At 37.0% G+C, this 14,232-nt stretch overlaps 2 protein-coding genes across 12 annotated transcripts in view; one reads left to right on the top strand and one right to left on the bottom strand.

Moving 5' to 3' along the window:
* Nucleotides 1-11,938, bottom strand: part of LOC101970352 (L-lactate dehydrogenase C chain) — a 31,851-nt gene extending 19,913 nt beyond the window's left edge. Inside the window, exons 1-3 of one of the 5 annotated variants that reach the window (XM_078046376.1) lie at nucleotides 11,795-11,938; nucleotides 11,336-11,470; nucleotides 4,629-4,746 (exon numbers count right to left, since the gene is read on the bottom strand). In XM_078046376.1, coding sequence (XP_077902502.1) covers nucleotides 4,629-4,746; nucleotides 11,336-11,461 — 244 coding nt within the window. In that variant the 5' untranslated portion in view covers nucleotides 11,462-11,470; nucleotides 11,795-11,938. Of the gene's footprint in view, nucleotides 1-4,628; nucleotides 4,747-11,335; nucleotides 11,471-11,549 lie in introns of all 5 variants that reach the window. The other 4 variants (XM_078046377.1, XM_078046375.1, XM_078046378.1 and 1 more) reach the window with 4 other exon arrangements.
* The window catches only part of LOC120889616 (tumor susceptibility gene 101 protein), a 120,233-nt gene that overhangs the window by 95,733 nt on the left and 10,268 nt on the right, over nucleotides 1-14,232 (top strand). For 2 of the 7 annotated variants that reach the window (XM_078046371.1, XM_078046370.1), the window contains one exon: nucleotides 4,638-4,744. The exons of the other annotated variants lie outside the window; for them this stretch is intronic. Coding sequence is in view for 1 of the 2 variants with exons in the window: in XM_078046370.1 (XP_077902496.1) it covers nucleotides 4,638-4,678 (41 nt within the window). In the remaining variant the exon portion in view is untranslated. Of the gene's footprint in view, nucleotides 1-4,637; nucleotides 4,745-14,232 lie in introns of those variants that run through there. 7 annotated transcript variants of the gene reach the window in all.

A 14,232-nucleotide genomic window follows, 5' to 3' on the forward strand; every position in this document is an offset into this window, starting at 1 on the left:
CCACTGAGCAACATCCTCAGCCCTTTTTTGTGTTTTTTTTTTTTTTTTTTAATTTTTTTAGTTGTTGATGGACTTTTTTTATTTTATTTTTTTTAAGAGAGAGAGAGAGAGAGAGAGAGAATTTTAATATTTATTTTTTAGTTTTCGGCGGACACAACATCTTTGTTGGTATGTGGTGCTGAGGATCGAACCCGGGCCGCACGCATGCCAGGCGAGCGCGCTACCGCTTGAGCCACATCCCCAGCTCCTTTTTTGTGTTTTATTTAGAGATGGGATCTCACTGAGTTAGGGTCTAACTAAATTGCTGAGGCTGGCTTTGAATTCTCAGTCCTCCTGCCTCAGCCTCTCAAGCTACTGGGATTACAGGGATGCACCACCATCCCCGGCTGTATTTATCTTATTAATACAAATTTTTTTATTCTGAATTCTATTCCTTTGTCAGTTATGATTCCAATATCTTGTCTGTTTTCCACTCTTTTATAGTGTATTTTTGTAAACACAAACTCTTAATTTTCTTCACTGTTTATACTTTTTGTTTCTTTGTGTTTAAGAAATTCTTCCACACTCTGAGGTCATAAAGATATTGTTATCATCTGAGCAGAAAGTTTGCTTTTCATGTTTTGATCTTAAACTAAATTGGATTTGATTTTTGTGGGAGGTATCAGGTATGGGTTTTTCTTTCCTTCTTTCCATAAAGATAGGCATTACCATAACTAAAATTTCATAAATTCATAAATTTCTGATTTATTAAATAATATTGGTGTTATAGCCAATATTTCGTCTATGCACTTAGTGTAATTTTATGAGTCCTGATATATGGTAAAGCAGTTCCTATGACCTTGTTTTTGAAGAGAGTCTTTTTGTTGGGTTGTGTTTTTTTGTTTGCTTGTTTTCTCCAAGAATTAGGGCCTTGCTATGTTACCCAGGCTCCTCTGGAACTCCTAGGCTCAAGTGATCCTCCTGCTTCAGCCTCCCGAGTGACTAACTAGGACTACAGAAGTACCACACTGTGCCTAGTTTCTCTGAAAATTTTTACAATCCTTTCTTTTCCTTTAGTATTGTCTAATTCCTTAACAATGTGTCCACCTAGGGATTTCTTTTTTTTTAATATATTATTTTAGTTGTTGATGGACCTTTGTTTGTTTATATGTGATGCTGAGAATTGAACCCAGTGTATCACACACATGGTAGGCAAGCACTCCATCACTAAGCCACAACCCAGCCCACTAGGGATATTTTCAAATTTTTCCTCTGTTTCATTCACTTTTCTAACTAAACATATATTACAGTTTGTCATTCTATCCTCCATGGTTTCTGTGTGTGTTTGTGTGTGGTGTGTGTGTGTGTTTGCTGGGAACTGAACCCAGGGCTTCAAGCATGCTAGTCGATCACTCTACCAACTAAATTACATACCCAGTCCAACTATCCTCTATGATTCTTAATCTGTCATATCATCTAGTTCTTACTGACTTCTGAGTAACTGTTTTGTATTTACTATTTCTCTCTTCAAATGTATCTAATTTTTAATTTCATTATATTTCTCACTTAGAAGTTACATTTGGTTATTTTTAAAATCTGTTTTTTATTTTTTAAAGTTGTAGATGGACACAATACCTTTATTTATTTATATGTGGTGCTGAGGATCAAACCCAGTGCCTCATACACATGAGGCAAACACTAACACTGAACTACAACCCTAGCCCCTTAAATCTGTTTTTATACTTTCCTGTATCATGCTATCTTCAAGTTGGTCCTTTATTTCTTTAAATAATCATATTTTATAATTTATGTTTGATAATCTGGATATCTACAGTAACTGTTCTTGTCATCCCTAATGGTTCTTCTTCATGCATTTTCTTGTAGATTTAATTATTCCTACTGTGAGATATTCATTTTTCCTAGAACTTTATTTGTGGAAGAACTGACTTGCTGATCCAAATTAGTAACAGTCATCATCTTCTATTAAAGTGTCTAAGAAACAACTTCACTTCCATGGTTCCCATAAGTAGGGAGAAGTAAATTCTTTCTAAGTCATCCTTACATTAAGGATACACACAGTTCAGGAATTAGTAAATGATGATGGCTACCAGCCAGTCATATCTGGCCCATCACTTGTTTTGTACATACATTTTCATTAGAACATAGCAATAGGGGCTTAGGTTGTAGTTCAGTGGTACAGCATTTGCCTGGCATGTGTGAGGCACTGGGTTTGATTCTCAGCACTATATAAAAATAATTAATAATGTGTCCAATCTAAAACTAAAAAAATATTTTTTTAAAAAATGAACATAGCAGGGCTGGGGATGTGGCTCAAGCGGTAGTGCGCCTGCCTGGCATACGTGCAGCCCGGGTTGGATCCTCAGCACCACATACAAACAAAGATGTTGTATCTGCCAAAATCTAAAAAATTAATATTAAAAATTCTCTCTCTAAAAAAATAAAATAATTTTTAAAAAACACCATTATTTTAAAAAAAGAACATAGCAATAGCCACTTGCTTATTTATTATCTATGATCATTTTTGCTTTACAACAGCAGAGCTGAATAGTTGAGACATGGACCATATAGCTGACAAAGCCTAAACTATTTACTGTCTGGCTCTTTACATAAAAAGTTACTGATTGGGTGTGGCAATGCATACCTATTATTCCAGCTAATCAGGAGGCTGAGATAGGAGAATCACACATTTGAGGCCAATATCAGCAATTTAGTGAGATGCTGTCTCAAAATAAAAACAAAAAGAACTGGGGGTATAGCTCAGTGGCAAAGTTTCCCTGGGTTCAATCCCAGTACCAAAAAAAAAGGAAGGAAGGAAGAAAAAAAAAATTTACATATCCATGGTGAAGTCCATCAGGGTCCCAGACTTTTGGGGTAATCTCCTATTCAACTCCTCTGACCTCCTCTATCCTGAGACAGTGAAAATCAAAATTGGTGTTTACTAGGTTTGGCTAATGCTATCAGGGTGAAAACTAGCTAGAGTGCTCTGCTTAACTCTCTGTGCCTGTTCTGTAAACATGTCACTTTGTTAAGTAACCTGGTATTTCTTTAAGGATTAATAAATTTTTCTCTCATAATTACGCAAAAGTTTTTTTGTTTGATATTGGGGATTAACTCAGGAGCACTCAACCATTATTCCACATTCCCAGCCCTATTTTTTATTTTATTTAGAGATAGGCTCTCACTGAGTTGCTAAGCACTTTGCTGCTGCTGAGACTGGCTTGAATTTACAATTCTCCTGACTCAGCCTCTGGAGCCGCTGGGATTACAGATGTGTGCCACCACACCTAGCTTTGTTACATTATTCTTAATTTCATTTTTCATGTCAACTGTTTGATGATAAATTAAACCTAAAAGTATTTCTATGAAAATTAAATTGAATGCTCTGGAGAGACATATTAAAAGCACATTGCTCAAAAACTATCCTTTCAGGTATAAAATATTAAAATGTAGAAAAATCATAAAAGTTTTGTAGAGTTTTATAACTTGATTGCTTTAAGAGTATCTTTAAATTTCTTTTAGTACTTCAAAAGAAATCAAAATGATCATTATTGGTGGGCTCTAAGAAAGACACCACAACTGGACCTGGTGGGGCATGCCTGTAATCCCAGTGATTCAGAAGGCTGAGGCAAGATGATCACAAGTTCAAGGCCAGCCTCAGCAACTTAGGGAAGCCCTAAAGCAACTTACTGAGACTCTTGTCTCAAAATTTAAAAAAATTTATATAAAAGGGCTGGGGACATGGTTCTATGGTGAAGTGCCCTGGGGTGGGGGACATGTGTGAGAAAGACACTGCAAAACTTTAATCAACTGAGACATACTGAAAGGCCTTATCCTACAATTAGAAAATTAGCAAATGAACTTCTAAATAAATGTATATATTTTAGGTCAATATAATAAAATGATTATGATGGGTTGTTTCTAACATTTTAAATTGCTAGTAGAGAGTAATCTATTAAATCACATTACCAAGGAGTGTACTATTCACTCTGATATATAATAAAATAATTTTTCCCCAATACTCTGAGGTTTTTTAGTTGGTCAACACATGATGTTAAGGGTAATGGGGCCAAGTTCTCCACTTTCTATATTCTATGGGCTGATGCTATACCTTCATATTTGGTCCTCTATAAACACAGAAAGAAACAGGTGAGAATATGTAACAATTCCCATCATTATGTACTACAATGCACCAATAAAAATTTTGGAAAGAAAAAAACCCATCAGTTTATTTTGGGCTTCAGCCTACTCAAGAAAAAAAGAAAAGACAACCAGGTGGAAATATGAAGAAACATATCAATAATATTGCAAAAACTGCTCAAGACTGCATTATTTTGACAAAATATGTGAGACAAAATGACAAGTTTAAAAAGTATATTATAGTTGGTTAAGTAAAAAACAATTGCATAGAAAGGGAAATAAGTAAATAAAACCATTAACAGAAGATTCAAATATTCTTTATACTTTAAATATTTTCCAAATTTACTCCAATTATAATTGTTTTTAAAAAACTTACAAATTATGTTCTAATGACAGTGTTGTTTTTAATTTTATATTTATTAACATCAATTTAGTAAAACTTCATTACTTTTTTAAAGCTTTGAAAATAACTTTATAAAACTAAAATTAACCTTTTCCAGAGACAATCTTTGAAGTACTAAAGAAAAGACTGCCATGCTGAAGATCCATCGTTTCTCCCTTCAATTTGTCCTCTGCAACATCAACAAGGGCAAGTTCATCAGCCAAATCCTAAAATACAAGAAAGTTCTGAATAATATGTTCCTACTTAAGTTCTAAGAGAATGAAAATAATTCATATGGCTACTTTATAACCAAAGGAGTCTCATATTTTTAATTGGAAAAATGACATAAAAGTAGTTGCTGAATGTGCTCTTAGAGTGACCAGTAGGAAAAATTGTTTTGCCTTCACCTAATTGTTAGAATTGTTTAGGATGGTTTTATTTTTACCCCTTCAGGTATCAACGTAAACCCAATAAAAGGTATACAATTCTTTCAAATGGTTTTATTATATTTAACTTTAAGCCTAATTCTTGAGTTGACTGAAGATCAACTTTTGGTATGCCTCCTTATGGCCAAACAGGAAGCCACTTATGGTGAACATCTAATACTTTCCCCAGTATAACTTTTTATTTTCTCTTTCCCTGTTTCTCTTCTTCCTTCCTTTCTTTTTTTTTTCTTTTTCTTTTTTGTCCTAAAATCCAGAGGAACTCTACCACTGAGCTACATTCCCAGCCCTTTTGAGATAGAATCTCACTTGTTTACCAAGGCTGATATCAAACTTGCAATCCTTCTGCCCCATTCTTCTTAGATTATAGGCATGTGCCACCACACCTGGCCAGTATCCCTTTCTCTGGTAGTAGAATTTCTTTTTAATGGGAACTCATCAGGTGGTTAAGTGCAGTATAATTGATGTTGGACCTCCAAAATAAAGCCATGCCCAGCCAATTGTTTAATTTTCTCTTTTTGGCCACAGCAACTTGTTTATAAATGAGCTTATGGCCCAGACATAATGAAACAATGTCTATGAGGTTTGAACATGGAACATGGGAGACTGAGTCTCACTTTTCTTTGGAATCAGGCTCAAAGAACAAACTGAACAGCCATCTTTACAAATAAATAGCACAACGTGGCCTAAGAATTAACAGAGGACATCTAAACCAACATATGCAGAGACTGTGTCTTGGATATGTCTGAATTCTAGGATCCAGTAATACCTGAAGTTAAGGTTCTGCTCTTAAGATTTTTTCAGTTAGATACACAATTTATAGTCTCTTTATGCTTATTCTAATTTCAACTGGGTTTTTTGTCATATGACCAGAACACAGAACTATATAGAACAAATGCATTCCCTTAGATTCTGGTGAACAGAGTCCAATAATGAACAGTAAGGGAAGAGGTTCAAAGTCCCTACCTACTACCTACTGTTTATTGTTCTGTTTGTTCTGTTGAGATCAGGCACCATGTGACCTTTCTGAAAAATTGTATAGAGTTGTCTGACCCTCAGTATCCAAGGTGATTGGTTCCAGAACCTGCCTCAGATACAAATTTGAGGAAACTTAAGCCCCTAAAAGAAAATGGCAGCCAGACTTGGTGGCACATGCCTGCAATCCCAGAGGCTTAGGAGGCTGAGGCAGGAAGATCATGAGTTGAAAGCCAGCCTCAGCAATTTAGTAAGACCTTAAGCAACTCAGTGAGACCTTGTCTCAAAATAAAATATAAAAAGGGCTGGGGTGCCTGGTGTGGTAGCACACATCTGTAATCCCAGTAGCTGGGAAGGCTGAGGCAGGAGGATGCTGACTTCAAAGCCAGTCTCAGCAAAAGCAAGGCACTAAGTAACTCAGTGAGACTCTCTCTCTAAATAAAATACAAAAAGGGCTGGAGACATGGCTCAGTGGGTAAATGCCCTGGGTTCAATCCCTGGTACCAAGAAAATAAATAAATAAAAGTAAAAAAAATAAATTTACTAAATGATGTGTCATATATCAGGAATGGGAGGAGAATAAGAAGTTTCATCCAAAAGGATTACATATGCTAAGAAAACCAAATCATATCTATAGATTCATCTTTACATCAGCTTGTGTCTCTCTGTATCTGGTCAGGAAAACACTTTATTTTAACAGAGGGAATTTAAATAAGGAATTGGTTAGACAAATACTGCAGGGCTGAAAGAGTAAAAAGGGAACATATGCAGTAACCCAGAAATAGCAAATGAGTTAGAACCTACCATCCCTAAAGCTGAGGAAACAGAGAAACAAAGCAAAGGAGGTGCTTCATGGAGCCATGCTTAGACCCCGTGGGAGAAAACACCTGACTGCTGACGATCCCACCGAGGAAGAAAGATGAGGCCAATGCTGGGACTTCCAAAAGAATCGAGACTAGAACCAACTTCTAATACTTGGGCAAAGGACACTAGTTGGAATATCAGTGACCAGAACAACAAACAAACAAGGAGGTTACTTCTCCCCTCCTCTCTTTCAATTTCTGTGCAGTACCCCTTATTGGCAGATGCAAACTGCAAAAGGAGGAAAATATGCAGAGGCTCACTGCCAATGTCACAAAGCAAAATATAGAAAGTTTGGGAACTAAGTGACAATAATTTAATAATTAGGACAATTTTCCTTTAAAACTTGAACAGGTTTCCAGACAATTCTCCTATAGCTCCATTTGTCTTGACTGTTAAACACAATGCTCAAATAATCCTTAAACATTGTTGGCTTATTTTTTGTTAGCTACAGGTATGGGTGTATAGCTCAGTGGTAAAGTGCTTTTCTAGCATGTATGAGACCCTGGGTTTGATTCCCAGCCCTGGGGGTCGGGGGACGTGAACTACATGTTTGTGAGTATATTTCTCAAAAAGAATTTCAAAGAAAGAGCCTGGGCTTGCTTAGCCTGGCAGAATTTATAAGAATAGTTATTATGTGCAGTGGCACACACCTGTAGTCCCAGTTACTTGGGAGGCTAAGGCTGGAGGATTTCAAATTCAAGGCTGGCCTGGGTCAATTAGTAAGACCCTGTCTCAACGTAAAGTTTGTTTGTTTGTTTTTTAGTTGTAGTTGGACACAATACCTTTATTTTATTTATTTATTTATTTTTATGTGGTGCTGAGGATTGAACCCAGGGCCTTGTGCATGCTAGGCAAGCACCCTACCGCTAAGTCACAACTCTAGTCCCTCAACGTAAAGTTTTCAAAAGGGCTGGGAATGTAGCTCAGTGGTAGAACACTTGCTTAGCATGATGGGAGAAAAAACAATTATGATAGTCTCAGAATCTTTTCTCCAGGAAGTACCAGAGTAACCACGGTAAGATAAAAAGAACAGGAGAACCAGAGGATTCAAACCAGTTTAAGGAAAACTACTGTGATTACTTTAAATAGGACACAAAATAGGATGTACTGCTAGTCATTTCTAAAAACTTTATAGGTCTTTTTTTTTTACCCCTGGTGGGCTGGGGATCAAACTCAGGGCCTCACCCATGCCAGGCAAGTGTTCTACCACTGAGCCACATCCCCAACTCCTACATGACCTTAAAAATGCTTTAAAGTCCACTTCTCAATGACATATGCAGATGTCATGATACTCATTACAGTCCTTGTCCCTTCATATCAAAATGAATATATTTTTTTAAAATATTTTTTTAGTTATAGATGGACACAATACCTTTATTTGTTTACTTTTATGTGGTGCCAGGGATTGAACGCAGGGCCTCAGGCATGCTAGGCAAGTGCTTTACCTCTGAGTCACAACCCCAGCCCAGAATATTTTAATGCATGTTTTAATGCATATGAATATGTGCATTTTAATATCCTTCATTATTTTCCACACACAATACATCAATATAATCTGAAGAAAAGGTCTTAAATATTCTGTTCCATTTTACTATCTGCCACAGTATAGTGAATTCTTGTTAAAAAGGCGGGGGGGGGGAGCTCCAAAAATTGCTATTCTCCCACAGTTGGAGTTCTGAAATTTCATAATATGTATTGGAGTAGGCTTTTTTGGATCCATAATAATGATAGAACTCAGTGAATTCTTTGTATCTATAAATCCATATCCTTCAGTTTTAGAATTTTTTATCTACTTAAATAATTTACTTAAACTTTTTTTAATCTCCTTAATAATTAACCTATCTTTCTTGTTTCATACTGAAACATCAATTAATCACCTTTTGAACCTACTGATTAAACCTCTAATTTCATCTCTTTTCTATATTCTATTCCCTGACAGTCAGCTTTCTAGTAATTTCTTGGGAGCAAAATCTTTTCACCTCATTATTCAACATATAAACTTTCACTTAATCCTATACACCCATTATCAATAACGCTTTACTGTCCTTGATGTCTTCAGTGCAGAGTATCATTCAATTTTTTTTTTAATTTTTTTAAGAGAGAGAGAGAGGGAGGGAGGGAGGGAGGGAGGGAGGGAGGGAGAGGGAGAGGGAGAGGGGGGAGAGAGAGAGAGAGAGAGAGAGAGAGAGAGAGAGAGAGAGAGAGAGAGAGAGAGAGAATATTTTAATATTTATTTTTTAGTATTTGGCAGACACAACATCTTTGTATGTGGTGCTGAGGATCGAACCCAGGCCGCACACATGCCAGGCAAGCGCGCTACCACTTGAGCCACATCCCCAGCCCACATCATTCAATTTCTCTAAATAATAACCTCCTTTCTCTTGCCTGCTAGGATGAGAGAGGTGGGTGTCTAGTTGATTAAGCTAGGGAAGAGAATCTGTTGGTTTTCCTTCTCCTCATGTAAACTTTCAACCAGTCCTCATGTTTTTAGTCCCATCCCTCACCTCCACCTTATGAGGTGACTGGTACTTACAATTCCTGAGCCTTTCTAGGATTCTGGAATTAAATTGACTTTGCTTCTTCTTGTAATCTCCCCTTGCAAGTTTCCAAAAGTTGTCTAAAAATTGTAAAGAACTTAAGAACACAGGGTCTGTGTTCAAACTGCCATGATTTCAATCCTAGCTCTTCTACCTACTAGTTGTTTCAATATTTCTAAGTTACTTAACATCTGTGCTTTAATATCCTTATTTATAAATAGAAAAAGTAACAGTACCTACCTCTAAAAGTTGTTATAAAGGTTAAGCAGTACATTTAAAAAACACTTAAGGAGGTAAAAGATTCCACACTTAAAAATTACAGCCAGGTGCAGTGGCACATGCCTATAATCCCAACAAATTGAGAGGTGAAGCAAGAGGATTGCAAGTTCAAAGTCAGCCTCAGCAATTAGTGAGGCCCAAAAATTTTGTAAAACCCTGGCTCAAATTTTTAAAAGGGGCTGAAGATATGGCTCAAAGGTAAAGCATCCCTGGGTTGAAGAAGAATAAGGAGAAGGAGAAAGAAAAGAAAAACTACAAAATGTTGCTGAAAAAAATTAAGGAAGACGTAAATAAACAGAAAGATATCTCATGTTTATGGATTGGAAGACAATCCATAAATATTATTAAAATCCATAAATATTATTAAAATATTAAGATGTCAATATTACCCAAAGCAATCTACAGATTCAGTGCTAGTCTATCAAAATTCCAAAGACGTTATTTTTCAGAAATAGAAAAACTCATCCCAAATTCACTTTGAATCTAAAAGGACCCAAAAAGTCAAAGTAATCTTGAAAAAGAACAAAGTGGGAGGTGTCATACTACCTGAATTCAAAACTTAATATAAAATAGTGTGGTACAGCATAAATACAGATATAATATAGGCTAGAAGAACATAATGAGACTTAAATTTTTAACAAGGATGCCAAGATAAAGGGGAAGGAATTGTCTTTTCAACAAAAGATATTTAAAGAACTGGATATTAACATGTCAATGAACAAACATGGACCTTAACCTTATACCAAATACAAAGTTAATTCAAAATGGATCAAAAATATAAACATAACATCTAAAACTATAAAACTCTTAGAAGAAAACATGGAAGAAAAGCTTCCTGACATTTAATTTTGCAATGTTTTTTTTTGGATACAACAAAAACATAAGCAACAAAAGTAAAAATAAATTAGACATTAAATTTGACAATGTCTGTGCATCAAAGGACACGGGCAACAGAGTGGAAAAGGAACTCATGGAATGAAAGTATTTGCAAATCATCTATCTGATAAGTGGTTAATATCTGAAAGAAAGAACTCCAACAATCCAACAATCAAAAAAAAAAAAAAATTCCTGCCAGCTGCCTCAGCACAGGCCTGTAATACTGGCTGCTCATGAGGCTGAGGCAAAAGGATCCTGAGTTCAAAGCCAGTCTCAGCAATTTAGCAAGGCCCTAAGCAACTTAGTGATACCCTGTCTCAAAATAAAATAAAGAAAAGGCTGGGGATTTGGCTCAGAGATTAAGTACCCCTGGGTTGAGTTACACACACACACACACACACACACACACACACACACACACACACACAAAAAGCCCTGAGTTTTCTAAATGGACAAAGGATTTGAATATTTATCCAAAGATGATATACACATCTTGAAAAGATGCTCTGAACAGAAAAGACAAAGCAAAAGCAAAAGATTTGAAATATAAGCCCTTTGAATATATGATTTTTCACTGACTTATCTTCAAGGAATGCAAGATACTGAATCATTTCTACAGAAATTGTTAAATAACATAATAATCCTATAAGTAAATTTAAATAGTCTAGCAATGCCTGACACACATTTAGCTCAAAGTAAATGTTTTTTAAATTGTGTCAAAATCAGATATGAAAGGATACATATTTGTTGTCAAGGCCACAGTCCTGAAAACTGAACGCAACGCGTACAACTCCTAAAAGTGCTTACTTGATTTTCAGCAGCAGGATGGGCTTATGACTTACCTTCAGTAAGATACAAATAGCACAAGCCATGCCTACAGAACCAGATCCAATAATGGTGATCTTCCTTTGGGAGACTGCATCTTCTGCAACTAGATTTTCAATAAGCTGCTCCTTGACAGTTGACATTTCGAGAACCTAACAGAGAGAATGCAATTTCGTGGAATCAAACTCCCTAAATCCACCCCTTTCACAGTTACGATATCTAAGGAACTACCTTTTGAGTACGCAGAATGGAAGACACAGAGGTGGAAAGAAACCCAAGAAAAAAAAATCCTGGTCAAAGAGTGTGGGGTAAAGCAAGGAACACTCAATAAATAATCAGTGGTAGGGAACGGGGCACCAACACGATTTCTAAACCCTCCTCGTTCCCAGCCACTATTTTCACTCAGCATCAGACGCTCACAAACGCTCTTCTTGGCTCAATTCAGTACATACGACCCCCAAAGCACAACGCGCCACCTTTAAGAAAGTAAAACGTGACCCCAGAAAAATACACCAACGACTGTTGAGGTGCGAAGCCCAGCAACCGTTACAGTTGGCCGCCTGGCGCGGCCCTTAACGTCAGCACGCAAGCCCCGCCCCCGGCCGGCCCAAGCGCAGGCGCATCGGCAAGGGGTGGGCGTCCTCGGCGTGGGAAACGTCTCCCAACTATTACCAGGTAACTGAGCTACAGCTGATGGCAGCCAGACTATTGAAGATGGGCAGCCAGCTGGGGAATTGCCTCGGCCGCGGAGCTCATGGCCTGAACCAGCCTAATTTACTGTTTTCTGAGATGAGAGGACATGCTGAACGAATCTGGGCCCCTGGGATGAAAGGAATTTAAAGTTGGACTTGGGAATTACCATCCCGAAGTTTGAGAAACATATTTTTTGATGGTGCACTCGTCACACCCTTATCCAAGCATTTACTTGCAGTCACTTTATGACATATTGACCTCTGTAGCTTTAGGACCACGTGCTGAAATAAAGTTTGGATTTCTCTTGAGAGAACAGAGAACATTAATGACATGAAAAGGCCATGTCTAGTTTTCTAAGGGTGCTTTCTAAGGGTTCAACACCAACAATTTATAACTCACAGAAGGGGACACAATTCCTCCATCATTTTTTTGTCTAGTATTTGCATATGAACCTGTCAATATATAATGATAATCTATTTTCCATGTAATGATCTGTGGGCTGTGTGTGTAATGTAGTGCAGAACATGCAATAACTCTGCTTAAAACACGTCCTTGGCTTTCCATTATACTTAGAATAACCAAAAAGACCTTCAAGATTTGACCTCCTTCTACCCCTCCAACTTTAAAACACTCACCAAACTCTCTCCAATTAGACTTTGGACAACCTTTTTTTTTTTTTTTTTGCGGGGGGCGGGGGGGGGGTGGCTCAGAACATTTTAATGTTCTCTATATCTGGAAAGTTGTTTGCCCATCCTTTGAGGTTAATTCCTCATTTTCAGTTTTGGCACACTAAACTGCACTTCCAGCTTTCCTTGACAATTGTGTCAACTACCACAATTTCCAATTTTCTCCTGTTTCTCTTATGGCACTTTTCTCAACCTACTACAAGACCAAAATTAGAAGCTCCCCATAAGTAGCACACAAGAGTGGCATTGGCACATTGGTACCATAACTTGCTTGTGTGCTTCCCCAGCAACCTCAGGGCTGAGGAACACTGCTGATCTAGATGGCCTGCAAATTCAAGCTGTGGTCAGGCCTGGTGGCACAATGCCTGCAATCCCAACATAATAGTATGTTTCAGAACAGCCTGGGCAACTTAAACAGCTCCAACTAAAAATAAATAAATAAAATAAAAAATAAAAAAATTGCAAAATAGGCTAGAGATATAGCTCAGTGGTAGAGCACTTGTCTAGCATGCACAAGACTCTGGGTATCACAGACAAAAAAAATCAAGCTAGCTAGGCATGCTAGTGCATACCTGTAATCCCAGTAGCTCAGACAAGGAAGGTAGGAGAATCACAAGTTCAAGGCCAACCTCAGCAATTTAGTGAGATTGGGGATTATCTCAGTGGTTAATGCCCCTTGGTTCAATCCCCAGTACCTAAATAAATAAACAAGCTGTATACTTCCCTCCGTCTCCTGGTGGCCAAATGATATATCCTCTTGGTAATCGTGAAGAGAAGTGGCTTTTAATACCTCTCCAAGCTTACTTGACATTTTTATTGCAGTAATGTAAAAATAGTCAAGATTTTATTTTTACTTATTCTTGTATATTGCAACATCTATCATATTATATAGTAGGCACTCAGTAAAGAATCTTGAGAGGATCTATTTTTTTAATATTTAGTTGTAGATGAACACAACATCTTCATTTTTATTTATCTTTATGTGGTGCTGAGGATAGAACCTAGGGCCTCATGCATGTGAGGCAAGCGCTCCACCATTGAGCTACAACCCTAGACTGGAATGTGGCTTTTGAGTCCTGATAGTTTAATTTTTATGGCTATAGAAGGAGAAAAAAAAAATACGAGGACCATGTGCTGAGCATCTCATTTTCTTCTCCACTAAAACCCTGTGTGAGATGAGACTAAGACCTGCTTAATCCACTTCCTAAAGTTATGAAAAAAAAAAAAAAGGTCTCCTTTTAGAGTTGGCCTATTCCTTGCTGGGGTAAGAAGGTACTTGGTGAACCCAGAGCACTTATTGTTGCAGAAAATGATGAAACTTTACAAGATTAAATCTGAATTCATGAAAGATTGAGTTAAGTCTATTTCACTTATTTTTCAATCATGTTCATATTGTCTAATTTATTGTATCAAATATGATATTAAAATATGGACTTTTTAAAAATAAAACTGAGGGGCTGGGATTGTAGCCCAGTGGTAAAGTACTTGTCTAGCATGTGAGGTAATGAATTTGATTCTCAGAACCACATATAAAT

The sequence above is a fragment of the Ictidomys tridecemlineatus genome, chromosome 4 (genome assembly GCF_052094955.1).
Source record: "Ictidomys tridecemlineatus isolate mIctTri1 chromosome 4, mIctTri1.hap1, whole genome shotgun sequence".
In the NCBI taxonomy this organism is placed as follows: Eukaryota; Metazoa; Chordata; class Mammalia; order Rodentia; family Sciuridae; genus Ictidomys; species Ictidomys tridecemlineatus.